The sequence below is a fragment of the Taudactylus pleione genome, unplaced genomic scaffold, assembly GCF_031769625.1.
Source record: "Taudactylus pleione unplaced genomic scaffold, aTauple2 ptg000009l, whole genome shotgun sequence".
NCBI classification, from domain to species: Eukaryota; Metazoa; Chordata; class Amphibia; order Anura; family Myobatrachidae; genus Taudactylus; species Taudactylus pleione.
The window spans coordinates 8,640,008-8,666,547 of NW_028284412.1; the positions used below are offsets into that span (position 1 = coordinate 8,640,008).

Genomic DNA, 26,540 nt, shown 5'->3' on the forward strand with positions numbered 1-26,540 from the left:
CCACCTGTAGATGTAGCTATGAGTGGTGTCTCCCCCCCATGTGGTGGCTCCCTTGGTGATCACCCTGGTTGCCCTATTATTAATCTGATTCTGGCGGTGGGCACCCAGAGAAAGGTTTAGTGCTCTGGGTCTTCAGGGCAACTACTACTCCCTGTGGTTTGTGCATTTGGGAGGATTGTCTCAAAGCTTGAGGCTGTGGCTGTCCTTCACCATTACAGTCACGGCCTTGTGGAAGAGATCCAGACATGAATGCCCATACTGGCTCTTGTCAGATTGGAGAACTGATGTCATGGAGAGTCTGCCTATTTAAGGTGTCCCGGCCAAGCAGTCTGTGCATGGTTATTAGCAAGTCTCCTGGTTATCTGTGTTGGAAAACCCCTTCCTGTACCTAATTTTGGGCTACCTGACCTCTACGTATCCTGACTACAGCCGGAGACCACGTTACCTGGAAAACCCTTACATATACCTTACCTTGGATTCACTAATCACCCTGTATACCGACTTCAGCTACAGCTAATGTTTTACCAATATCTCACCAGGACTTTCTGTTGGGACAAAACATCGAACATGCTCCTGTCCCAGCCAAAATAAATCTTTTGACAAACTCAGATATTAAAGTAACTAAATTTGTGACACAGAAAGCCTCATGAAAGTCAGGGAAATTTCCAAGTTACACTCTTTGGGGACATAGCAATAAAAATACAGATTTCAACATAATAATTTCAATCTTGACTATTTAAATATGCCTTAAATATCTTTTTCCAGTCGTGTTAACTTTCTTTATTAGGTGGGTTTGATGTGTTCATGGAATCAGATCCTGTTATTACATCATATGTCATGTAAAGACATTTAAGGCAAAACAGTAGGCTATATAAAACATTTAATGGATTTAAATAGACTGGCCTTTCTTAATCACTTAAAGTCTTAAGGAAGCCAAAGTATATAACATTTGTGATATTTTTCAGCACCAAACTTTGAAAACTAAAATCGTATTTGGAATGGATTTTTTTCTTTCTATTGTTAATTATTTTACTATATTCCATTACCTGCTTAGTCCTTGTGCCTAACTATACCTAGCTGCCTCTGGCATCCACTGCATAAAGAAAATACTCCATCTATAACCAGCGGATGCTCCAGAGGTTGGACTGCAGCGCAGTCCAAATTCGAAATAGGGGAGCCACACCAACTGCCACCCCAAACGTTGCTAAACATCGCCGGCCGGGACTTACTGGCAGTTGGAGTGGCTCCCCTTTTTGAATTTTGGACTGCGCTGCAGCCCCACCTCTGGAGCCGCCACTGGTTATAACTGAATGCCACTGCTGGTCGGTTATAGCCAGGTCCTTAACAAGGGGTGTGTGATCGGTGCGGCCGCACAAAGCACAGCGCTCCGTGGGCGGCACCACCACTTACCCACAGCTTCTGCAGCTGGCTAGCAGGGTGCCTTTAACGGCACCGTGCTGCCAGAATCTCTGCAGCAGTGGCGCCTGGAGCGTCCTTAGCATGCTCCAGATGGTCACAACGCTGCCCTTACAGCACCCCGGAGCATCCTGTGGATGCTACGGGCATTGCTGTAATCACCCGCTCCCAGCGCCAGGTGCAGGCCACGCCCCCTCCATGTGACATCATACAGAGGGGGCATGGTCTGCACCGGGCGCCAGGAGCACTACCTACGGCACTGGTTATAGCACCAAGTCATTAGTAATAAATGTTCCTATTCTTAATAACAGCTTTTAATAATATACATAAACCAGTCTTAGATTCTAAGTACATTCAAACATTTAATAATAACAATGATTACAGTTTTCATAACAGGGGATGTTCCAGAATATTACAAAAGAAAGTGACTGACGTGCAGTATGGTTTAGAGTCTTCATTGCACTGGGGAGATTAGGTGCACCTGTGTCAAGCAAACAGCTTAACAAACGTTCTCAAAAGTTTCTTCCATAATTAAATAATTGAAAAAAATGAATAAAAAATAAGAAGTTCAACATAACTTTTCAAGTTCTGTCAAATAAACACAAAGCTTTTACTGTGTTCATATTCATTTTTAACGTAATAGTAGAGCTGGAATCTGGGATGGGCTCTAGCGAGTAGCAGCATCAAAGGCTGAATATTGTCTCACTATAGGAAATATATACTGTATGTGTGTGTTCGCATACGATCCAAATGCAATTACTACATATATTAAAACAATCAGTTATAAATGTTATTATAATTGTATACAAGAAATTGATTGTTGTATGCAATGTTCCAGGAGTATCATTAGAGTACATATGTCATACGATGTTATTCATTGTAGACAGCCACTTATTAATCAATCGATCCCACCCCCATTGTAGTACATAGGGTTCCCTGGAATCAGAGAACTGCTTTACAGAACCAGAGCACTCAATCCTTCCAGATTGGTTCTGTATACTTCCATTGTAGTTACATGAACATCCTACATTGTGTGGATTTTCCCTCTAGCAGAAAATGAGCATGAAAAATAGTAAACTGGTTCTTCAATAGCATTAATAGACGGTTCCTATGCTACAGTATATGTATAAGGCATGAATGATTTAGAAGTGTTTGTCTGCTTAATCTTATATGCCTAAATGTATATTTATCATTTAGAGTGGCACTTTTAATTTTTCATTATAGCTTTCCTCACAGCGATATATGTTCAGTTACTACCGGTTATCAATACTCACCTGTACAGTGACGTGCGGTGGTGCCCCCCTTGTCGGCCATAACTACTTCTGGCTTGCCAGTATGATATTGCTGCTGGTGACGGGTCAATGTGAAATGTTCATGGGCAGCACCTGTTTGCTGTATGTCATCAACATTTTCACTGATTCGTAAATACACCCTGTAATACATTTTATTCCTCATTCCAGACTCATGGGAGAAAAGCTTTCAGCAAAGGATGGAACATACACAATACTGAACAGATGTAGTTACCTAGTGGACTTACTTCTACTTCTAGCCATATTATATATGTTGAACTTTTTGCTTCACACCTAAAATGGATTATGTTACAAATCTTTTCACTAAGTTCTCTCAGTGTCTTTTTTTCTTCAATATTGCTCCTCCAAGCTTCACTCATGGCTACTCCAGCAGCTATGAAATAATAATGGTCTTTACACCTACTTCTAATCTGTGTTCCAAGCAGAGATCATAATATTCATTTTTTTTCTTAACCAGTCGGTGCCATGGTAAATACAATAGACATATTTTCATGTAGTCCATTCAGATCTAACTCTGAGGAACAGGAAGATTCTCCCTGACATAATTTCAGTTTTCTGGAACTTAGAAATTACATTATTCTAATAAAAAAAATTGAACCATTGAAAAAAAAGATTTTCTTCCAATGTTTGCAACACATTAAGGTCCTGAGTTCAAGTGCAGATGGCTCTTGCAGATATCTGCAAACTGTACAGGTGCCATAGCGAGCAATCGCACACTGCGCATGTACCATAGCATGCATATGGACAGACATTGAGAATGTGGACAGATAGATCCATCTGTTGACCACTATCACTTTGCATGAAATAGGCAATTCTGGTTGGCAAATGGGCATTTTTCATGTGGACTCATGAACAGACACATCTCGTGGGAATGTCATGGGTGGGATCGGTATGATATTCCAACACTCAGGATGCCAACTGCCAATAGACTGACAGCGGCATCCCGATGTCTACAATTCCGACAGGGGAACAGTAAGTACTGTTCCCCTGCCCTATTGACCCAATAATCCTCCTTTACTGTACCCTAACACTATGCACCCTAACCCTCCCGATTAGTGCCTAAACCTAACTTTCCCCCTTTAGTGCCTAACCCTAACCCTCCCCACTTAGTGCCTATTCCTAACTCCCCTCGTGGTGCCTAAACCTAACCTTCCCCCACCCCCACCGCAGCTAACAGCTAAGGGCCCCCGCTGTACTAACGATCGGGATGCCGGCTGTCGGGATTTTGGTGTCAGCATCTCCAGCCATGTTGGGATTCTGGCGCTGGTCTCCTAGCACTGATCGGGATTCTGACAATAGGCATCCCGCCGTAGGTATATTAACTATATCCTGTCATGAGCATGTAGGCTAACTTCTGTGCTCCTTTGAAGCTTGTGGATGGAGATTCGTGCCTGTTTCTGATGGATCTTTAGCACACAGTATGGGGTAGGTTTAAGTTTGGGTACCAATGATGACAGCTGTACCTGCGAATGAATAAACAGTGGACAGCATGGACACCTCCATAAAGATGGATGGATAATAGGCATAGATGGGCAGATACTCACATTAGAATAAGGTAGTAAGCATTGGCTGTAAGGAATATCCGACTCAGGCACTAAATGTATGCATGTGCTGTTACTGAGGGGGAGATGGGTCAAGTCTTGGAGAGAGATAAAGTGGAGAGAAATAATGTACCAACTAATCAGCTTCTGTTATTTTTCTAGCACAGCATGTCAAATAACAGCTAGAAGCTGATTGGTTGGTACTTTATCTCTCTCTGAGGCTCGATACATCTCCCCCTATATCATACCAATATAAATATAATGAACAAAAAAAAATCAATGATTTACCAATTATTCTTCAGTCGTGACTTTTGTAATAATATGTACCCATAACTGAAGACATCTTACTTAAAATATGAATGGATCAAATCAGTGGCTCCAGGGCAAAGATCACATTATAGGTCTTCCATGTTCCTATGTGAATACATACTGTAAAAAGGGACCTGTCCTATGATATAAATTGAAACAGACCAAACTGGATCCATGTAACTTTGATTGCCACATACTGTATAGACTAAACATCCTGATAGCCTCTTTGTTTAAGCTTGCTTAAATCACCTTAATGTTTCTGCAGTCTATTTTATCATCTATGTTTGTAGTTGTAACATGAATTGTGTTTCAGGTTTCCACTGTATATAGTATCTACACTATTAAACAATGTAATCACTGTGCAACTGACATGCTTGAAATACCATAGCAATACTTCCCTATATATCTTAACAAATAGAGTCAAACATGTTCTATCCTTGTACACCAAAAATTGATTCACCATTTGGATTACTTCCCTACAATAACCTTTTCATTGCTCTGAGCTGCAGAGCCAAAGACCCATCCATAAAATTATATTTACTGCAGTTCCCATTATGCAGTGACAGTTATATATACATACAGTAGTTACGACTTATAATTAAAATTCAAAGTAACTTAATCAGGTCTTTAACCATTGAGGGTTGGAAAGTTTCTATTCATTCGTTTTACATAACCTTGGAAAAAAAAAAAGTTGACTAGTTTTACTGCTGATGTGATCACTTTTCATCCAATTTCTTTCTTTTTTGCTCTAGACAGCAGATTTCTAGGTAAACCACACTCATTGCTAACTTACAGTGCAGATGGAAAATGGTTTGGTTAAAAGGAAATGATTCTTCCCTACACTTTAGGGTTTGGGAGTCCGCACAGATTCTTTCACTTCTAAAGTATTATATATCATTCTCATCTTCCCAGACACTATTTCATTCTGCAGACATAGGGGTATATTTACTAAAGTGGAGATGTTGCCCATAGCAACCTATCAGATTCTAACTATTATCTTCTAGAAGGTGCTAGATACATGTTAAGTAGAATCTGATTGGTTGTAATGGGCAACATCTCCACTTTTAAAAACCTGCACTTTAGTAAATACGGTATACCCCATGATATAAAAAGATAAAGGGATAACTATTGTAAAAAATATTTATATATGATTATGAAGATTAAATATTGAGGAATTTGTATGACACAAAACAAGTGCTTATATGGAAGCTCTCACTTTCAGCCATCCTTATTTTCTAATCAATATCACAGTACAGTAGATATCACCCAATACACAATTCCAGCGAGCTATGTGTTTTGGAACCCTTAGTGAAACCCTGCACACTCCCTCTGTCTCTAGACCTCTACACATAAGCATCATAGTTTTGTGAGTTTGTAGCACCCCAATGCATTGCATACTATTATAGAAATCATCATTAATGTTGGGCATACACTATATAATTATCTGTCAGATATCAGTCGAATCTGGCTGGTTGGAATGAAAATCTGATAATGTATGGGAGCAAATGACCATCGACCATTTGCTCACAAACACTGGAAAACAGACAAAAATGGTCGTCCAGACAAATTGGTTAAAACACACGAATGTTTCCAATTTGAACAATTTATTTTTGTCCGTTTTCTAGTGTTTAAGACCATATGATCAAGTGTCAATTGCTCCCATACATTACCAGGTTTTCATTCCAACCAGCCAGATTGGACAGATATTTGACAGATAATTGTATAGTGTATGCCCAGCATAAGTATTTAGAAGATAATCAAACTACTTTAAAGGTCATACATTAATCAAAAGGTCATTAAGTGCTTTCCTGAAATAATCAGCAAACGTTTAAGTGGTCTTAGTGTGTTTGATAATGGAAAAAGGATTTGTTGATTACTTGTCTCCACCACGTTTTGTTGAATGACTTGGAGATTATTCACTAATTATTTTATCTCAACCATTTATTCATTTATTCAGCATATAGGATTAAAATATTTTGCCCTATATGTATTCTATAGAAAGATCTGTGATGACGAGATGAAATTGTCAAAATCCGTTAGATTGATTCTAACAACATTGCACTTTTTTGGTTTTTACTTCGGCATCTCTCAAGTGTTAGAAAATCAGGGAATTCCCCAAATAGAATACACCTTACCTTCTGATAATTCAGAGCAGGAAAACATACAGTATTATTGTATTCAGTGCTGGGCTGGTGCCTTCATGCATAGCTGCGAGCAAGTTAGTAACCAGTATATGACTCAAGGGTCTATTTACTAAGCAGTGGTAGGAGACAGAGTGAAAAGTGATAAGAAAGTGATAAGGTGACAGCCAATCAGCTCCCAACTGTCATCTCACAGGCTGTGTTTGGAAAATGACAGTTGGGAGCTGATTGGCTGGCACCTTTCTTATCACTTTTCACTCTGTCTTCTAACACTGCTTAGTAAATAGACCCCTCAGACAGGGTTGGCTACCGGATGGCGGCGCTCAGGATAACGGCACTCAGAATCCTGACAACGGCATCTCGACTGTGTTACAATCCCGACAGAAGCAGGTAAGTATAGAACCCTTCTCCTACCCCTAACACTAACATTCCCTCCCCGCAGCCTAAACCTAACCTTTCCCCCTCACAGCCTAAACCTAACTAACCCCTCCCGCAGCCTAACCCTAACACTCCCACTAGTTCCTAACCCTAAACCTTCCTCTGACGCTAATACATACCACCGGGATGGCGGCGGTCGGGATGGCGGTGGTTGGGAGCAGTCCAAAATTTAAATAGGGGAGCCACACCCAACTTCCAGTGAGTCCCAACCGGCGATATTTGACAGTGTTTGGAGTGGCAGTTGGTGTGGCTCCCCTATTTGAATTTTGGACTGTGCAGCAGTCACACCTCTGGAGCCGCCACTGATCTAAGTCAAATATTAGGAGATGTAGAACATAGTTTTGCTACATGACTTTACTTAGCACCTACGCATGTTACCATACACTAATTGTCCACTGATATTGTGCTTGTCTCATAATTTCCCTTATTTCCTTTTAAATTTCTCCCTATAACCTAATTATGTGTGATAAATAATAGCCTTGGCTGCAACAGCTGTAAGATTGGCATAATCATAAGGCATACCATCATTGAACCATAAGAACCTTAACGTGACAAACAGCAGACAAAGGGCAATGTGGAAAATATGATGGTGTATTTTACAATGGAGCACTTCTGTTCTTAGTGTTTAGTAATTTGTTGCTCTAGTAGTCGCCATATTAGTACAGTAATAGTTTATCAGCGCCGTATCAGGATGGCAGTGCGCCTGGTACTGCACTGCCGCCCTTCGTACTCCCCCCCCCATCCCACCCTCCTCCTGAGCACTTACATTTTTTTGCCATGGGGAGTGTGGAGGGCGGGGATCCTCTTCGGCATCGCTCTGCGAACACCAACCTACACTGCAGGAGGTCTATCTCCAGACCTCCAGAGCCTGACAGTTAGCGGCCGGTGACCTGGGAGGCTTCCGCCCTGTGCGGAGGCACCGGCCGCACCCCCCTCCCTACGGCCCTATAGTTTATCATAGATTTTTTACAAATATGAATATATGTTTGTGTGTACTAGGATAGATAGATAGATAGATAGATAGATAGATAGATAGATAGATAGATAGATAGATAGATAGTATGAAAACAGTTATACTGTACTTTTACGTTTCTCTAAAGTGTATGAGATACTTAGAGACTTTTCTTCCAAATAAAGACTGATTAAAACCCCCTCAATAAAAGAAAGGTGAGATGTTTGCCAGCCTTATCCATTTCCCCATATCTATGGCAGCCAGATGGTCCTATGTTTGTTAGGAAATCTATCTTTCTTGTTACTGCGTTGAAAAAGAAAAAACATTGCAGATTGAAATGTCATTACTCTGGAGGGGAAGTCTAGCAGGAGGTAGGATAAATTGGGAACATACTTTGGTTTTACCTCCTTAGTCTTCATTTCACACGAATGTAGATAAGTAACATAAATCTGCTCTGTAGTATTAAAAGCAATTAGCGTGCACTGAAACATCTCTGCCCTAGGCCATTGCAGGAAGCGATAGATTCTAATTTAATCAACCCCCCACTGCATCAATTATTGTTAAAGCTGAATGTTTTCTAAAATATCATTCTATTGTCTGGGTGTTCTTATAATTAATAACTTACGTATAGCTGCCTAAAAAAACGAAGAGGTTTTAAATGATATATTTTCTGTAGCATCTCATTATTGGATTGGACAAAAAATAGATGCACTGGCAGTAAAATGTATTAGACCCTTGCAGGGATGACTCGGTACAGTACAATAAGACCTCTTTAGCATTTTAGTCATGCAGCAATCTCAACCCTCTCTGAGTTGTGCTCTCCTTGACAACAGTGTGTGAAATCAAATTGTGTAGGTCTCTCCTTCCCCTGATTCCCACAAGGTCATTGTAACAAAAGAAAGTACTAGCGGTCTCTGCTTGCCCTGGGAAAGGAAAATAGACAGAAATATAGAGAGATGGCAGGCCTGGCACAGGAAAAGAGAGATTACTATACTACACTGGTAATATAAACATCTCTGCTTAGTGTAAGTACATGACACTGCCGACAGACTGTCAATCAAGGAATCAAACAGCATCCCACAGGTATTACGTATCACTACCATGATATTTAGGACCAAAGGAATTAAGGCATACATGTATTGACCTATGAAATGAAAAAATGTTCCTCGCTGTGAGGATAAAGCTGCTCAGTATGAAATGGGTTTATAAAAATACTGTTAAAGTACGCCCGCTAACAAATAGCCAATTACGTGTCTGAAAATGTATAAATAAAAAGATAAATGTTAACAGGTATTATGTATCAAAAATATGCGAAAAATTATATCAATAAAAAGATATGTTTAACAAATGTTGTGTGTTAAAATGTGAATTAATAGAACACTTTTAAAACAGAGATAAAAATTCTTAAACCTAAAAAAAGTAAAAGCATATACTTTAAAATCAGTATGATGTTTATAGCTCTTTTGAGACAATCTTTGCAGAGTTCAAACAGTATGCGTGCATCAGGTGAACAGCGTGACTCACAGTGGGGCCAAACAGTGGAGGTAGAGGTATTCCCTATCTTACCTCCTAGCCTTCCTTTGTGATGTGGCAGGTCTTCTCCTTGCTGCTGCCGAGCCATGTGCTGGGCGGCCCGTTCTTGGTGTTCATCAGCCAGTCGGGTGAAGTGATGTCACCCTCCTCCGTGCTCAATGCTGCTCCTGCATTACTTTCAGTTTAAACCTGTTCAGGTGTTTTCTCCTGTACCACCCCGGGTCCACAACAAACACAGACTCTAACAGTTTACACTGGCCAAATGGATTCGATCTATATCATGCACAGTGGGCAAATCCTTTATTTAAAACAAACCAACAAACAAACATGTGAACTTCACAAACAGAAGTCTCTTTCCTCAAAACTGTGTATCTTATTCCCTTGTTTGCCCTAAGGGAGACACTTACAGTTCTTCCTGTTACATTGTTTAATGTATGCGCCAAATAAAGAGATCATTCTCTGCGTATGCGCTAGATCAGGTATAGGCACAGATACGGAGTTTGCTAGTGTGATTGATCCTCCCACATACTATCTGTAAAATGGGTGTTTCTTACCCGGCAATTGGGCAGCTACCATGTGAACGCACTGAACTGTTCCGTCTTGCGGGAGTGCCATGGGCCTGTATGCCGACTTCTGTAATTGTAGTATACCAACGAAAATTGGACACCTATTTAAGACCCAGCATAGGGTGGGTGTAAGTCCAGATACTCATGTGGACATAAAAAGAGTGGGCGGGATAGGCTTCCACACACAGACACACAGATTTTTAGCATGTGCTACTCGAATATGGCAATTTTTAGCATGTGCTATGATGGTTCACGTAGATCTCATATGGTGTGAGATCTGTGCATGTGCAGATGCTGCTCATTCTGCGAGTTTGCTCACAGTGCCCTAGACGCTGCATCCTGACAGACAGGCTATGGCCACTTGGGGGCAGAGTGGAGGCAGTGACAAGCAGCGTTGCAAAAAATGAAGGTGAAACGTCCCTGTTTTCTGAGTGCTGAAGTCAGTGGCTGCGTCCTTGGATGCATCTTTACTGGCTTCAATAGGATGAATTCCCCAGTCATCCTGGGTAACCTTGGGGCTGCTCAGAGGACTGATGTTCACACAGATAATCCGATGTTGCGTCCTCGGACAAGCCGGCAGGAGTGGTCTATTTACACAAGAAGACTACTGCGGCATTAGCATATTAGTTATCACACAGCCACTGCGTACAAAGAGGCAGTGGTAGCATGATTAGCGTTCCAGCTCAGAAACAGGCCCATAGTCAGTAAATTAATGTGCAATGATTCAGAGCTGGTAGAAAATGGGCACACTGTATATTATTTTAAAAATAAAATTGCACACACAAATAGCATACAGTACTTTCACAGTATATATAGAGCCAAATACATCTTGAGATGCATACACATTGGTAGACTATGCGCCTAGTTTAGTACTTAGTACTTGCGTCTGCCTGTTGCAGGTGTAATAGATAAACCTCCTTACAGGTGTATGTGGGCATAACTGCTGGTCTGGTTACACTGCATTTGCATGACCGCCCCCTACTGAAATATGTCTATGGGAGAATTCCCCCTTCCCACCCCAGTTCTGTCCAATCAGGTGCAAGGTTTGATATATGTGGGTCTGAATAGGCACATTTGTGTGTGTTCACTTTCTGAACATGCGCAAAGAGAAATCTCGCAAGATGCGCTAGTAAATACGGTGTACTACTTACTCCATGTCAGCCCTTTGTGTTCAATACGTTTTGAATTCTAGCTGCACCAATGAAGAAGAAGACAATACAAAAACCAGAGCAAGGATGTTGTCAATTTAGCCTTAGACTTGGAAAAACATTTATTTTTCTATTCCGCACATGACAATAAAATTAATTCACTGGATCAATCAACTCAATGACGGTACTTACTGATTATAGCCCAGATGTCACTTCCTGTAAGAACGGCTTCCAGTTGATTTTTGTTAAACCATCTTTGGACGTCAAACTACCAGTTCCATTGGCAGTAAATTCCATAGACTGCATACATTATTTGTATGAAAGACTTTGCATGTTTAGAACAAAACAAAAAGCCCTGTGCAACAACTGGCTTTAATTAAATGTATTGGGTGTGATCCAAACATACATTTTTGCCAATAAAACATGGTAACTGTGGGCTTCGGTTTAGGGCATCCAGTGATGCCTGACCTCCTGTGGAGTAATATTACAGTAATTTACTTGATTGTTCTTATTATCATCCCCTGCTAAGCAGCCTTGGGGCCGCCTGCGCACCCTTTCCACTTCAAACTCCATTTTGTATTGCCTTGACGGTCTCCTCTGTGATAACTATCTATCTGTAATATAATATAATATAATGATGTAATATAATATGTATCTGTAATAACTGATACAGGCAGCCCAGTAATGATGTCACGAGGAAACTCAGATAGGTTTCTATGATGTTTTTGGATGAAATTTTGCAATTAATTATGAGAGTTGTACTTTTAATTATTGCCATATTTATTGCACATAGGGCCTGATCAGACCCACTCGCTGCCAGAGGCAGCTCGCAGGTCTGATGGGCGGTTTTTGTTTTTTTTATCTTCAGGCCACTCGCTAAGCTCTGGGTGACCATCCACAGCTTTTGCGAGCGTCCTGGAGCCCGTCGCAATTATCGTGACCATCGGGCTTGCGAGGAGACCCTGTGGTAGGGTCTCAGCTCTCGCAAGCCCGAGTGGACTCCCTGCTCTAATAGAGCAGGAAGTCCACTACTGATATCACTAGTGATGTCAGTAGGGCCTCCAACAAATGCCAGGCATTCCTAAGGGAATGCCTGCGTTTGTGCAGCCACCCCCCTCCCCGCCTACAAAACGGGGCAAGCTGTCAATCAACATCGACAGCCGCCCCATCTTGTAGCAAGACCCGTAGTGACAGAGCAGCCGTCACTGGACGGGTCACGCGCATGCGCAGTGGGGGACCATCGACCCGCTTGCGAGCCCTGTGCGCTTGCGAACGGGTCTGAATCAGGCCCATAGTAAGTGATCGCTCCACACTAGAATTATACTTGCCAATCTTTTTGACCTCTCCTCCAAGAGATCTAGACTGGAACCCTAGACAATGTAATGTTTTTTTATCACGGCTCAGCTCCCCCCTCCTACGCAATGCCATCGTCGCTCAGCAGGGGGCGGGGTCATGATGATGCAAATCATAGAGAAAGTGGGCAGGTGAGGGAAGGGGTTTGCACTTCCAGCTTTCAGGAGAACTTTTCAATATTCGGGATTCTCCTGGATCCCTGGTCGCGATTGTTATGATGGTGATCCCAGACTGCAACCTCGGTCGCAAAGCTGGAATTGTCTGTTTTCTAAAGACACCTCCTGCTGCATTTACATTTGAGATGGGCAGAATTTCACAGCCGCTGGTGTGTCCGGCTCCGCAATTCTGCCCATCTCTGAATCAGGCCCTGTGTGGCGGTTTGCAAAATTGCTAATTAGTGAATCTGTTTTTAAAATGCCACAACAGATAGATGTGGAATAGATTTCCAAAAAAAATGCTGTCCCTCGAGGATCATATAATAATAAAATCCATTGAATTAAGCTATCACTGGTCCAAAAACAACACATTTCAGACGGTCTGATTCTCAGCATTTTCTCAATGAATTGGCAAACGACAGCTGGGAATTACTCTACGGTAATTTTTTTGTTGCACAATTTCCTTTTCTTCTACGTATAAGTAAGTGGGGTCTGCTGACAAATTTGACAATGTGACACTTTTACTGTACAGAATAAGGGAACTCTTGGATTTGTCACAGTTACTTGTCAACTGTTTACGGAGTCAAATTTTTTTTTTAAATCTATTTTGTTATGTATAACCGGGAAATACGAACTATTGCAGATGACTGAGGTATATAAACAATGGAATTGGACCATGTAATAGTGTGTAAAAGTGGATGGTAATATAATATTGATCTAAGTGTTGCTATAAGCATAGCCAGATGGATGCGGCCTGATATAATTTCCTTTGTATTCTGTACCTAGCCAGCTAATGAAGCTAATGATACGTAAAGAAAGACGTGTGTTTTGTGGTGGCCAATGTGCTGCAGAGAGGATAAAAAAAGAGAAAGGGGAAAGATAAATTAGACAGGCAATGCTATACTGCTGTTTACACAGCTCTGTAGCAGATTTAGTGCACACACAAGTGTAGGCTGCGCTACTAATAGTCAAAGTCACAGGGATCATCCACAGGTGTTTCCCTAGTACCACCCAAGAAGAAGAATTGTTTGAGGGGCTATAAGCTCCTTTTATAAGGTTATAAACAAGTAACTTTTTTATACTGTGGTTGTTTATGTTCCATAGACTGTGATTGGCCTGATTCTCAGGGGCCTTAATGATTTCACAATTTTTATTTACTTGGTAGAAATTGGCAAATTATTATTTGATGATGAATCTGGGAATTTTTTTTGGAAGATTCGAACTTTGCAAATGAATTTGCTGATCTCTAGTTACCAGTCTCCAAATCACTGTAGGAAGAAGATATGTAACCCGTGGATGGGTTTTAACCTTACCTCCTTTGGGCTTTATCTTAAATCAAAAAAGCAGACATGAACTACTGGAAAAACTCTGTTTCATGTGGAATCTTGAGATCTGTTAATGTAATTTCCTCTCCTACTCCATGTTATAGAATGTTACCATGTTTTTCCAACATTTTTAAGGGTTCAACTATTCCAACAAATGGATAGAATTATGGTTTAGTTTGCAGGTTTGTGGAGACTATCTGAACAGTATAAAAGATATCTAAATCATGAACTCAGCACTATAATAAAACCTGGAAGAAGTATACACAGTACATCAAAGACTAGAATTTCTTGTGTAACACAGTCTGATCATACAGTTCTCTTGTTACAAAGCCCATATACTGTAAATAAATACACTCTAAAATGTAAATAAAATGTTTAGGTGGAGACAAAGTGTATAAGTCAACCAAAGTAACCATGCAGCTATCATTGCAGCTATCATTTTATAGACTGTTAGATAAATGATAGCTAGAAGCTGATTGGTTGATATGGGTAACTTCTCTACTTTCTCTCTCTTGTTAAGGTTTGGTATATCTCCCTCATAGGGGTATATTTACTAAAGGTCTATTTTAATCGATTTGAAAAAATTGATGTTGGGTTTCTGGGGGTTAATCACACATTTACTAACAGAAACATTTTTATTTCGTTTTTTAAGTGTTAGTAAATGTGATATAGCTTCAGAAAACACAAAATCGATTAAAATCGTCCTTTAGTAAATATATCCCAGAGTGTCATTAACAACAAGGACATAAGGCAACACACTCTGTAGTGATATAATCCAATATGTATAATTACATTATCTATCTATCTATCTATCTATCTATCTATCTATCTATCTATCTAATGCTTGTGGTAGGGAATGTAGGCTGTAAGCTCCAGAGGGGCAGGGACTGATGTGAATGGACAAATTTTCTCTGTAAAAGTGCTACGGAATATGTGTGTGCTATATAATAATAAATTGTAAAACTCAAATTAATTCGAAAATATATATATTTATTCTTTTATTATTTTTATTATGTTTTATTATATATTTTATGTTATCAATCAGTCTCACAGATTTTTAGAGCAAAGGGTGTCATCAGTGTAGATCTTTCTGGTGTTTCATGGGATTATTATAGTCTTTTATCCAGTGATGCAAAACAAAATGTACAAGATTTATTAGCATTCCCTTTGATTTTACAAAAAGAAAAAAAAAACAGAATAGAATACCATAGTAGTTTAGGTCTAATTACATACTTCCCAAAAACAGATCTTTACATAATATAAAGAATGGAAGAATGGGAGGAAGATGTACTTTGATGTTGCTTTCAATTACTACAAAAACATGCTGCAGTTTTACATTGATTTTCAACATCTTTATCTTTTAGAATAACGTGGGAGAAGAAAACACACAAAGGAATTTAGAATTGACACTTCAAAGGAATAACACAGAAGTGTAAATATCACATAAGGACGCAGCAATGGGGTATCCCATACAGGTGTTCAGCCTGCTCGTTTTAATGCTAAGTTCTCAGGTGAACTGTGGACTAATAAGGAAAGTTATTAGGCACAGAAGAGACATTGGTTTGAATACCACCTTGCCTGAAGACAACCAGCCAGTAGTGTTTAACCATGTGTATAATATTAAAGTTCCAATGGGTTCTCTATGCTCTGTTGACTTGGACCCTGTAGGTACATCTGAAAATGAGGTAAAGCCACAGACAGAGCTTGGCAAAAACTACCAGGAGACCACTTTAAATGGTGAAAACCAGATTATTTTTACACATCGAATCAACATTCCAAGAAAGGCATGTGGATGTGCCGCAAGTCCAGATATTAAAGACCTACTGAGCAGATTAGAGGACCTGGAAAGCTTGGTGTCATCCCTTCGAGAGCAATGTACCACAGGGGCTGGATGCTGTTCCAATACACAACCTGCTGAAGGTGAGAATAATAAAGTTTTGTTCTCTTTGTATTCATTTAAAGTACCTGGGATTAGGCCTATCCAGTGGCCTGGGTTTGCCAAGGAAACATAGCCAGACTGTTAATGTTGTGTGGCTATACCCACTCTAATGCTTTATGGAAAGGGAATCTTCATGGAGACCAAGTGTGTGTGTAAAATACCAGGTCTCTGATCTTTTCATGGTGGCATGGTCATATTGTTATTATTCAGCCGTTGTTTTACCATAATGGCTGAAAAAAGTTAATCTGGAACTATACAAAATAACTTTGGGCCATCTTTACATGTGTATGAGGTCATTAATAATGTTACTTAGCAATTTGCCTATTTTAACATATATTGTAACATTCTGCACTAAATAAACAGAAATTAACTCTAAAATGAATGTAAGTATGTACCATAGCTCAATTCTTGTTTCATTTATTTTTATCTTAATTTTTTTTTATTAAGCAGAAGGGATATACAATTATAAGAAGATACATCTTTTTACAAAAACAGTCCAGAAAAGCTATATAATGGTAATATTATGGTATGCAGTACATTTAATACTAAAACAAGAAACAAGTCGTCAAGGGTCAGATCTAGCAATCCCGCTGCCTAAACCGGCCAATAAAAGAATGTTCCTCTCAACAATTACATAGACTAGTGTTTGTGCTAACGTAATAATCAAATATTACATGTGGCCTACTGCTGAGTTGGATGTGTACCTATTTCCATTCGTGTAAAATAAATCTGCAATTTGTACAGCGTACGCAAACAGAAAAAGCCGTACACCTATGCGCGTATCTAGAATTGCTGACATTTACACCAGCTTACAACTGGACATGCGGAGCAGTGGATGGAAGGGGCGGTATACTGTAGGGCAAGTACAGTATGTGTAATTGTGAACAGATGCAGGCCCGAATAGAGATGCATACATGCTTGTTAGTATAAAAACTTAGCAGAAATTAATTTTTCCCTTTCAAAACAAATGATTAAAAAACATTTCTTATTCTTATGACTAGTTTGTTTAAGCGTATGATAAGGGGCGTAGCCAGAACCAAAGCAACATTTTTGAATGGCCCCTGCCTAATGCTTCTAGAGCAGGGGTGCCACTGTTCTAGAGAGGCACCTCACTCCACATTGGTTGCTCATTCTATGCCCCATAATATTGCCCTACTTCATTTTATGCCCCATATTAGTGGTGCCCTAGTTCATTTATGCCCCATAGCAGTGCCCTAGTTCATTTTCTGGCCCATAGAAGTTCCCTAGCTCATATTATACCACACAGTGTCACCAGTTCATATTATGCCACATTGTATTACCGTCAGTTCACAATATGCCATATAGGAGTGCTGTCAGTACACATTATGCCATACAGTACCTCCAGTTCACATTATGCCACACAGGGGGCAAGAACCAACCAGCCCTTACCTGAAAGGTACATTACACTTGAGAGGATCTCTTTTTAATTTAGACACACTCTCCCTTTTTAGGACAGTCCTAATCTCGGAACTCAATTCCTGCCCCTCAGCTTCACAAAGGCCGTAAACAAGGGCTCACTGATTAGCTCAGCTGTGTCTGTGATTGTGAAACAGGAATGTGGGAGATGGATCATATGTGTGGAGCTTTACTGAGAGGGAGAGCCAGAGATCACCACTTATGAGTCCCCCTTACCAGACCCAGTAATGGGCCAGCCCCAATTTCTTAGCAGTCAGTTTTGGAAACTTGGTAGACAACCATATAAGCTGGTTATGGGGCCCCCTAAGCCTCTGGGCCCCATAGCAATGGCATCTCCTGCACCCACTACAGCTACGCCATATGATGGTTCATGGAAAGTGTGCCTGGCATAAACCTGGCACATATGCTACTGCTACAGTATAATGATATAATCTTTCAAGGTATGTACCTCAGCATATGGGTGTAAATATGTGATTATTAACGTCTTATTTTTCTTTTTCTTCTTCTTGTCTTGCATAGTACTTTTCTCCAATAGCACTCAGTATACATACAACTCAGCATCAGGCCCTACAGGAGCACCTTTATTTAGTGTAGTATTTAGCAACTAATAAAAAAAATTAATTATGAAAACAAATTTTCAATTAATTCCCAGTATTTTCTTACCATTGAGTCTTGGTTCCTCAGACAACTGTCTCAGTAAAACTCTTGCACTCTCCACTGCTGAGAGGCACCAACAGCTGGACATATGGCAAATAATGCCTATTCTTGGTATATGCTTTATATAGATTAGTGATGATGGGTAGACTCCAGTATAAGAATGTTTCAATCAAAACCTATTTCAGCTGTACGATTTTGGGATATTGCATGTGAACGCATAGTACTGTCTTATGTACAAAGTCAAGACCTGTAAGGAGAAACTAATGAAAAAAGCTGTTTAACGTGTAATGTTCTTTTAGACTATGTGGTTGTTTTGTAATAAGGAGGGGGAGGGATTAGTCCTTCACATTGTAAAGTCTTATAATTATATGTCTGGTATAGGCGCTTTATACTTCCTATTAAAGACATAAAAACATGAAAAGCAACCTCAAAGAATGGAAAAATGTGTCAGCTAATAATATTGTTTCCAAAAGTACCAGGACCTGAAACAATAACTAAGATGGATATTTTCAGGATATAGCACGTCTTTACAATCCCAGTCTTGCGAAATATGGGATAGTAACACGTTGAGAAGGGTTTTTTTCATTACTCTTTTCCAAGTAAACATCCTATTAAAAACAAACAACAACTTTATTGCTCTTGCTAATAAGTTTCAGAGACATGAACAATGAGTTGAGTGTTCATAAATAATATGGTTATATAAGATAAATCCAGTTTATAAATGTGGAAGTGTTTAATAGGCATAAAATGATACTGCACCTGATTGTGCATGATTTGTATTTACTGTACATTTAACATTTCCTGCTCAAAGGTTAAAGTTGTTTATGGAAAATTCACACATATGCACACACCAGTAACAATATTCAATATGCCAGTTTAGGAGAAAAGGAGGACAGGGCACTTTGCGTCTCTATAGAAAAGTGTAGCTGTTCTACAGCATATTGAATAAATACATGCATATGTTAGATCTTACCTCACTAGTAACACCTTTGTATTGAATAAGGTAATCTAATTACAGAGTACTTATAAGACTACATACAATTGATTTTGACAGAGAAAAGTAAAAAAATATTATTTTGTTTTGTAATAATAATAATAATGATAATAATAATAATTCTATATAACATATATACCATATGCCATTTCTGATTCATTAACAATAAAAGCTTGCAAGAAGTAACCTTCTAACTAATTTTTCACACATCATATTGCGACAGAAACTATTGTTTCTCTATGGAAATCAATATTCATTTATCCAATCGGCAGCATAGATGTGTCTCTTTTTAAACAATATATTAACTTATATATATATTACTATTTTCCCTACGACCCAAGAGCAGACATAGGGGTCAATCCTATTGTATGCAATGTACTCACGGGTGCGAGTCATCGCGACAATGGCCACGCTTGACGGCATCACGGATTTGCCTAAAAGTGCTGCAGCCCCATAGGGCTACAAGCAAAATTAAGCGAATTCAGGCCGCAAAAGGTGCGAGGTGCCGGTCCGTTGTCAGCGTTTTAACGCCATTACATCAGCAACTCGCTCCCTTTGCATGGAATAGGATTGATGCCAAAGAGTTCAATCTGTCTTTTTTATCCCGGCAATCCTCAGCACCAGACAGCCTTGCCAGATTTCATGATAACATGGAAAGCAGGCAGACGCGCATGGTTTCCTCCTGCCATAGTAAAAACCATCGCCAGACTGGTCAGCTTAGTCCCTTAATTGGGCTAGGTGCAAAATACAGTACAGTGTCCCTCACCTCAAGCAAATGCCAGCTCCATGCTGTAAAGTCTTGATGCACTTCCTGACCTCTGTCTGAAACCAGGATTAAGGACTATCAAGGGGAGGGAGAGGAGCTGGTCTTCCTGATATCAATGAAGAAAATAACTGTAGATATCGACACTACTTCTAAATAAATAAGGACAAGTTTGCTTACTTCGCTAGCTCATGGGAAATATTCAGCAAATATTTAATAAAATAACTACTGAAATCAGAAATCGGACAAATTGATCTGATTACCTTTATTACATTTTAAATTGTAATAATTTTACATTTTCCTTATCTTTACAGGTCAAATAGAAACCAAGCCTTACTGCAATGGGCATGGGAATTACAGTACGGAAACATGTGGCTGCGTTTGTGAACCTGGATGGACAGGACCCAACTGCACAGAAGCAGAATGTCCAGGAAACTGCAATAACAGAGGAACATGTGTGGATGGAAAATGTGTTTGCAATCCAGGATACACAGGAGAGGACTGTAGTGAATTATCATGCCTGAATGACTGTAATGACCAGGGAAGATGTGTCAATGGCATCTGTGTTTGCTTTGATGGCTATGGCGGAGAAGACTGTAATGAAGAGGTTTGCCCTGTGCCTTGCAGTGAGCATGGGAAGTGTGTGAATGGGCGTTGTGTGTGTGATGACAATTTTGTTGGGGTCGACTGCAGTGAACCAATGTGTCCCAACAATTGCAACAATCGTGGACGATGTGTGGATAATGAGTGTGTCTGCGATGAACCTTACACAGGAGAGGACTGCAGTGAGTTGATTTGCCCTAATGACTGCTTTGACCGCGGCCGATGTGTAAATGGTGTGTGCTACTGTGAAGAAGGGTTCACCGGAGAAGACTGTGGTGAACTTGCCTGCCCAAACAATTGCAATAACAATGGTATATGTGTAAATGGATTGTGTGTGTGCAACATAGGCTTTGCAGGGGATGACTGCAGTGAACTGAGTTGCCCAAACAACTGCAACAATAAGGGGCGCTGTGTGAATGGAATATGCATTTGTAATGAGGATTACAATGGAGAGGACTGTGGTGAGCTCAGATGTCCTAATGACTGTAACAACAAAGGCCGGTGTGTTAATGGACAATGCGTGTGTGACTTGGAGTACACCGGAACTGACTGTGGTGAACTGAGATGTCCTAATGACTGCAGCAACAAAGGAAAGTGTGTCAATGGGCAGTGTGTGTGTGATGAGGGATTTATGGGCATGGACTGCAGTGAGCTGAGATGTCCCAACGACTGTAAAGACAAGGGGCGTTGTGTTAATGGGCAATGTGTGTGTGATGAGGGATTTATGGGTTCGGACTGCAGTGAGTTGAGATGTCCCAATGACTGTAAAGACAAGGGACGTTGTGTTAATGGGCAGTGTGTGTGTGATGAGGGATTTATGGGTTCGGACTGCAGTGAGTTGAGATGTCCCAATGACTGTAAAGACAAGGGACGTTGTGTTAATGGGCAGTGTGTGTGTGATGAGGGATTTATGGGTTTGGATTGCAGTGAGTTGAGATGTCCCAATGACTGTAACAATAAGGGGCGTTGTGTAAACGGGCAGTGTGTGTGTGATGAGGGGTTAATGGGAGAAGACTGCTCAGAACTGAGATGTCCTGATGATTGCAACCACAGAGGTCGCTGTGTTAACGGGAAATGTATATGTGACAATTTATTTATGGGAGATAACTGTGATGAATTACGCTGCCCCGATGACTGTAACGACAGAGGGCAGTGTGTCGATGGACAGTGTGTGTGTAGCGAAGGATTCACAGGAGACAATTGCGGTGACCGTACCTGCTTTCAAAACTGCAACAACCAAGGCCGTTGCGTAGATGGACAATGCGTTTGTAATGAAGGCTTTATCGGGGATTTCTGTCTTGAAGGTAAGTCCAATTTGGGTTGTTCACAGTGTATTTGTCATTCATGCAGAATAAACTATTTTTATCTCATCAAAGTTTGTTAATTAGATCACAGTTTTTGGGGATAATATGCATGCTTCATGCTAAACCGCACGGTATAAATTTTTCACACCAAGGCGTCACTGTTTGAGTGGATCATATTATGCTTTTGTCTCATTTCAATTTAAACAGTGATGACAAAAGTCTCTGATCCATAACTTGCACACCTGTAACCAGCTTTGCAGAGGTCTAACCAATTTCCACAATACACATAGAATTGCAATGCACCACATGTGGTTTCATTTTCTTAAGGCACGGCGAGTTCTGTGCAGTACAGTGGAATCAAAGTTATATTGTCAGGGTAAATGCAACAATTCAGTTTTAGGGGCCTATGTATTAAGCCATATTTTACATAAAATTATGCAGAAACTGCGGTTTCTGCCTAAATTTTATGTATTGTTCCTATGTACTAATGGCACATTGCAGGAGATTTCACAGAAATCTCTGATCTGACCCCTACTGTATGCACTAAACTCCAAAAAGCAAAGCTTTTCGGAGTTTAGCTCCGGTAGTTTACACCATCTTCAGATGGTGTAAACTACTGTTTGCCTATGGGGGCTTCCGATGCAGGAGAATGATCTTTCCATCTCTCCCTCGCAACCCCAGAAGCTGGCGCTCTGCGCATGCCCAGTGTCAGCTTCCCCGGGGAAGTCTTTCACTTCAGTGAAAGCCTTCTGCGAAATGCCAGGGATATAACTCACAGTGACAGCGGTTACCTCAACCGCTGTCACTGCTAGTTCTCGGTAGTACATAGCTGGGATATTTTCATTAAAAATATTCACGGTGAGTTGGACTGTTAATAATCGCAGCAGTCCCACGATTATTAATATATAGGCCCTTTAAAGTGAGGTGTGGACATCGCATGACTTTAACTTCTGTTTCCAAATGCATAAAAGAGCATATAAATATTGGATTATTTCCAAAGAGAGGTAAAAATGGCCTTTGTGCATTTGTTATTTTCAGCCATCTTGTTATTTTCTGATACAATTATAGCTTTCCCATCACTGAACGAATTCTGCTAAATAATAGGTAGATTGGGAAGGGATTCAGGTGTTACAAGGAAGCCTTATAATATGTCAATTTTTTTGAGACTGATATTTAAATAAGCACTAGCAAAGGGGTCTGGTCAAACATGTAAGAGCAGCTGAGCCTTTTCAGAGCGAAAATAAGATGGATTTTCTATTTCTAAATGAATAATGATATAAAGATGAGCTGGACAGCAATATTGTTTTCTGCAAAAGCAGACAGTTTAATTATGGTGCCTTCTTACAGGGAAACATGTACTGTACATGCCTCCTTATGGGGGACACATGAATTATGTTTGTCATCATAATTAATTGTAGTTCATCTTTTATTAGGTAATTTATTTCTTTAATATTGCCTGTATAGTTATCTGTTCTTCTTTTATTCTTCTTTGTATGCTTTTTCATCAGTATTAGATTTTGTTCCTCTAAGTTGCCTTATGCTGGAAAAATATATCCTTATAATTAGCACATTGATGCATTTTATATGCTGTATAATACAGGCCAAATAACCTGCAGTATCAGCAGTGATATCAGGTGATTGACTCCTGTGACATCAAATCATGGGGGAGATGCATCAGGTAGTTAAAAAAGTGGAGAAGTGGACCAGTGGAGAATTTAGCCAAAGCAACCAATCAGCTTTGACAGGGCCGGCTCCAGGGTTCTGAGCACCCTGTGCCAGCTCTTGAGAGAGTGCCTTAACCTCACGCGCGACCGAATTTGGGTGTGTGGCCTAATTACCATAGGCCACGCCCCCTGTGTGACGTTATTTGGAGGCGTGCCTGCATGGCATGCCTCCAAATAACGTCAGGTTGGGGGTAAAGCCCAGCACTCCGTCACTGGCTGGGCTTCCCCCAGCTCTCTCCCGTCAGTGAATGGTTGCACGCATGCGCGCAGCATCCATTCACTCTGGGGGTCCGGCACCGCCGCACAGCTGCGGCGGCGGGGGTACCCAGCATCCCGATTGGACCACCCGTGGGTCACTTCGACTCACAGGTGGAACAGTGGGACAATACTGTCCCGCTGAAATCGGGATGCTGGGGAGGGGTGCCGCCCTCTACGGGTGGCGCCCCTGTGCGACCGCACTGGTCGAACACCCCTAGAGCCAGCCCTGAGCTTTGATGTAGCATCTATCAAGTGCATTCTATTATGTGATTTGTGGCTATGGGCATCTTTTCCCCCAGTCCACTCCTCCACTCTTGATATATCTCCCCCTATGTTTGATGCAAATACTTATCTGACTGATAAAGAGATAATAATTGGGCATATTGGTAATTGAGTTTGGCAGATGGTCATTATCACTCTGTGGACCTCATTCAGAGTCGGTCGTTGCGGCCGCACGGTCGTACGCCACCGATGTTCGCTATACTGCGCATGCGTAAAGTTCGCAATGCGTGTGCGCAAACTAGCCGCTACGATCAGAAATTTCTCTCTCCTTGAACACAGCCAGGTCGGTAGTTTGAGTGACAGAATGAGGCGTTTGTGGGTGGTAACAGGGGCAGGTGCTTGAAAACGGGGGGGTGGAGATCCAAACGCAGACGTGCCTAATTATGCGAACGGCGTTTTATGGGAGTGCATGCGGTTTATGGGAGTGCATAATTAACAAAGTAGCGTCATGGCACATGTGACATGGGAGGTTTTTACACTGACATGATCGTAGAGCTTAAGAGAGGGTATGGTCAACCTTAAGCTCTACGACCAGTTCCGATGGTTCCCAATGGTCTCGATTAATCCTTATATGCCCGGAGATGACGTGCAATGCGTACAAGAAGGGGGCGTATTTTTTTGAATTCCAACCACTTCCTCCCCTTGGTCGGCCAGCTACCGATCCGAACTTAGGGACGCAACTTGCGAGGGAATCATTTGAATATCCGGCCCCCTTTCCCGTACGACCAAGCGGCCGCTTCGACTGACTCTGAATGAGGTCCTGTGTGTGCACAAGCCTGTGTAAAACCCCTACTGACAGTGAAAGTGTTTTCTTGCCACCAAGAGCATATCCATGTGTGTAGCAATTTGTGACATGAATTCTGACACTTAAATCTATTGGTAAATCTAGGTGGACATCTTACACGTATGATAGTGGTAAAAGGGCTGAAGTGTGTAATGAACCTGCCTGTCTATTTTTATTATTTACCGAACTTTAATAATATACCTGTAAATGAACTCTGTCAGATGATCAGGTCAGCTTTGTGATTTCTGGGCTTGTGTATCTTTTCCACAGTATCACCACCAGAGGACTTAGTGGTGACTGATGTAACCACAAAAACCATGAACCTTGAATGGGCCAACAAGGTCAAAGTCACTCAATATCTTATCACATATGTCCCAACCAGCGTTGGAGGCCTGGAGTTTGACTTCAGGGTGCCAGGGGACCAAACGACAGCCACTATAAGAGAACTTGAGCCTGGTGTAGAGTACTTTGTCCGGGTATTTGCAATCCTGAAAGACCAGAAGAGTATCCCTGTCAGTGCCAGAGTTGCAACACGTAAGTACATTACATTACTCTCACTAGGTACACAGATGCAAATGTGCAGATGGACCGTGACAAAGTAAAGAAGATAAGTCCGAATCAGGATCAGTATATAAAATAGAACAAGATAAAGACAACGACAGACTGGAACAGGGCACGTATAGTCAGTTGCAGGAGAGAAAATGGGAGAGTCCTTGGCTGGGCCAAGTGTCTAGCCTCAATGATTCAGTCATTCCTATATGTAGGAATCATATGAGGGTGGAGGCTGCTGGAGAATTGGTGAATGAGATGCATCAGGGCACCATAGCAGAGTGCGTGATCAAAGCAAGGAAATAACGAAAACACTGAATAAAATAAGCAACAGCCAATACGAGATATCAGCAGCCTCCAGGGAGAGAGAGACAGCCAAAATGGGTATCTGGTCATTAGGTCTACATTAAAAAGCTAGACAATGTTTGGCTAGACATTGGAAGTTAGACAGACAATAGGTAGACAGAGTCAGAAGGTGGACAGGGTCTGAAGGTCTACACACTAAAGGTTGACTAGTAAGAAGGTCGACAGGTACATAAGGTCGCCAGGGTCATTAGGTCAACACGCAATTGGTCGACACATGTTTTTTGTTTTTTTTTAAAGTTTAGGGTTAGAGCTAGGGTTAAGCACTTACTCCGACAGTTAGGGTTAGGTACTTTCCTCGATTGTTAGACACCAGGAGGAAGGGTTAGGCACTAGAAGGGACGGTTAGGGTCAGGCACCTACTCCGATAGTTATTGTTAGGCACCAGGAGGGACTTTTAGGGTTAGGCACCAAGGGTTAGAGTGAAGATTAGGGCTAGTAAAAAAATGTATCAACTATTTGTGTGCCGACCAAATGACCCTGTCGACCTTCTCTCCCTGTCAACCTTCTTACTAGTCGACCTTTAGTGTGCCGACCAAACGACCCTGTCGACTTATTGCCTGTCTAACTGCCATTATCTACCCAAACATTGTCTACCTTTTTACTGTAGACCTAATGATCCACACCCGCCCAAATGTATTATACTGCATGCTGCAACCACTGGAGCAATTTTAGTGATTTAACGTGGCAATGATT

General features: G+C 41.0%; 1 protein-coding gene across 4 annotated transcripts in view; it reads left to right on the forward strand.

The window, feature by feature from the left end:
- The window catches only part of TNC (tenascin C), a 127,735-nt gene that overhangs the window by 16,308 nt on the left and 84,887 nt on the right, over positions 1–26,540 (forward strand). For all 4 annotated transcript variants that reach the window (XM_088467110.1, XM_088467117.1, XM_088467121.1 and 1 more), the window contains exons 2-4: positions 15,552–16,107; positions 20,292–21,884; positions 25,203–25,466. In XM_088467110.1, coding sequence (XP_088323236.1) covers positions 15,645–16,107; positions 20,292–21,884; positions 25,203–25,466 — 2,320 coding nt within the window. In that variant the 5' untranslated portion in view covers positions 15,552–15,644. The remainder of the gene's footprint in view (positions 1–15,551; positions 16,108–20,291; positions 21,885–25,202; positions 25,467–26,540) is intronic.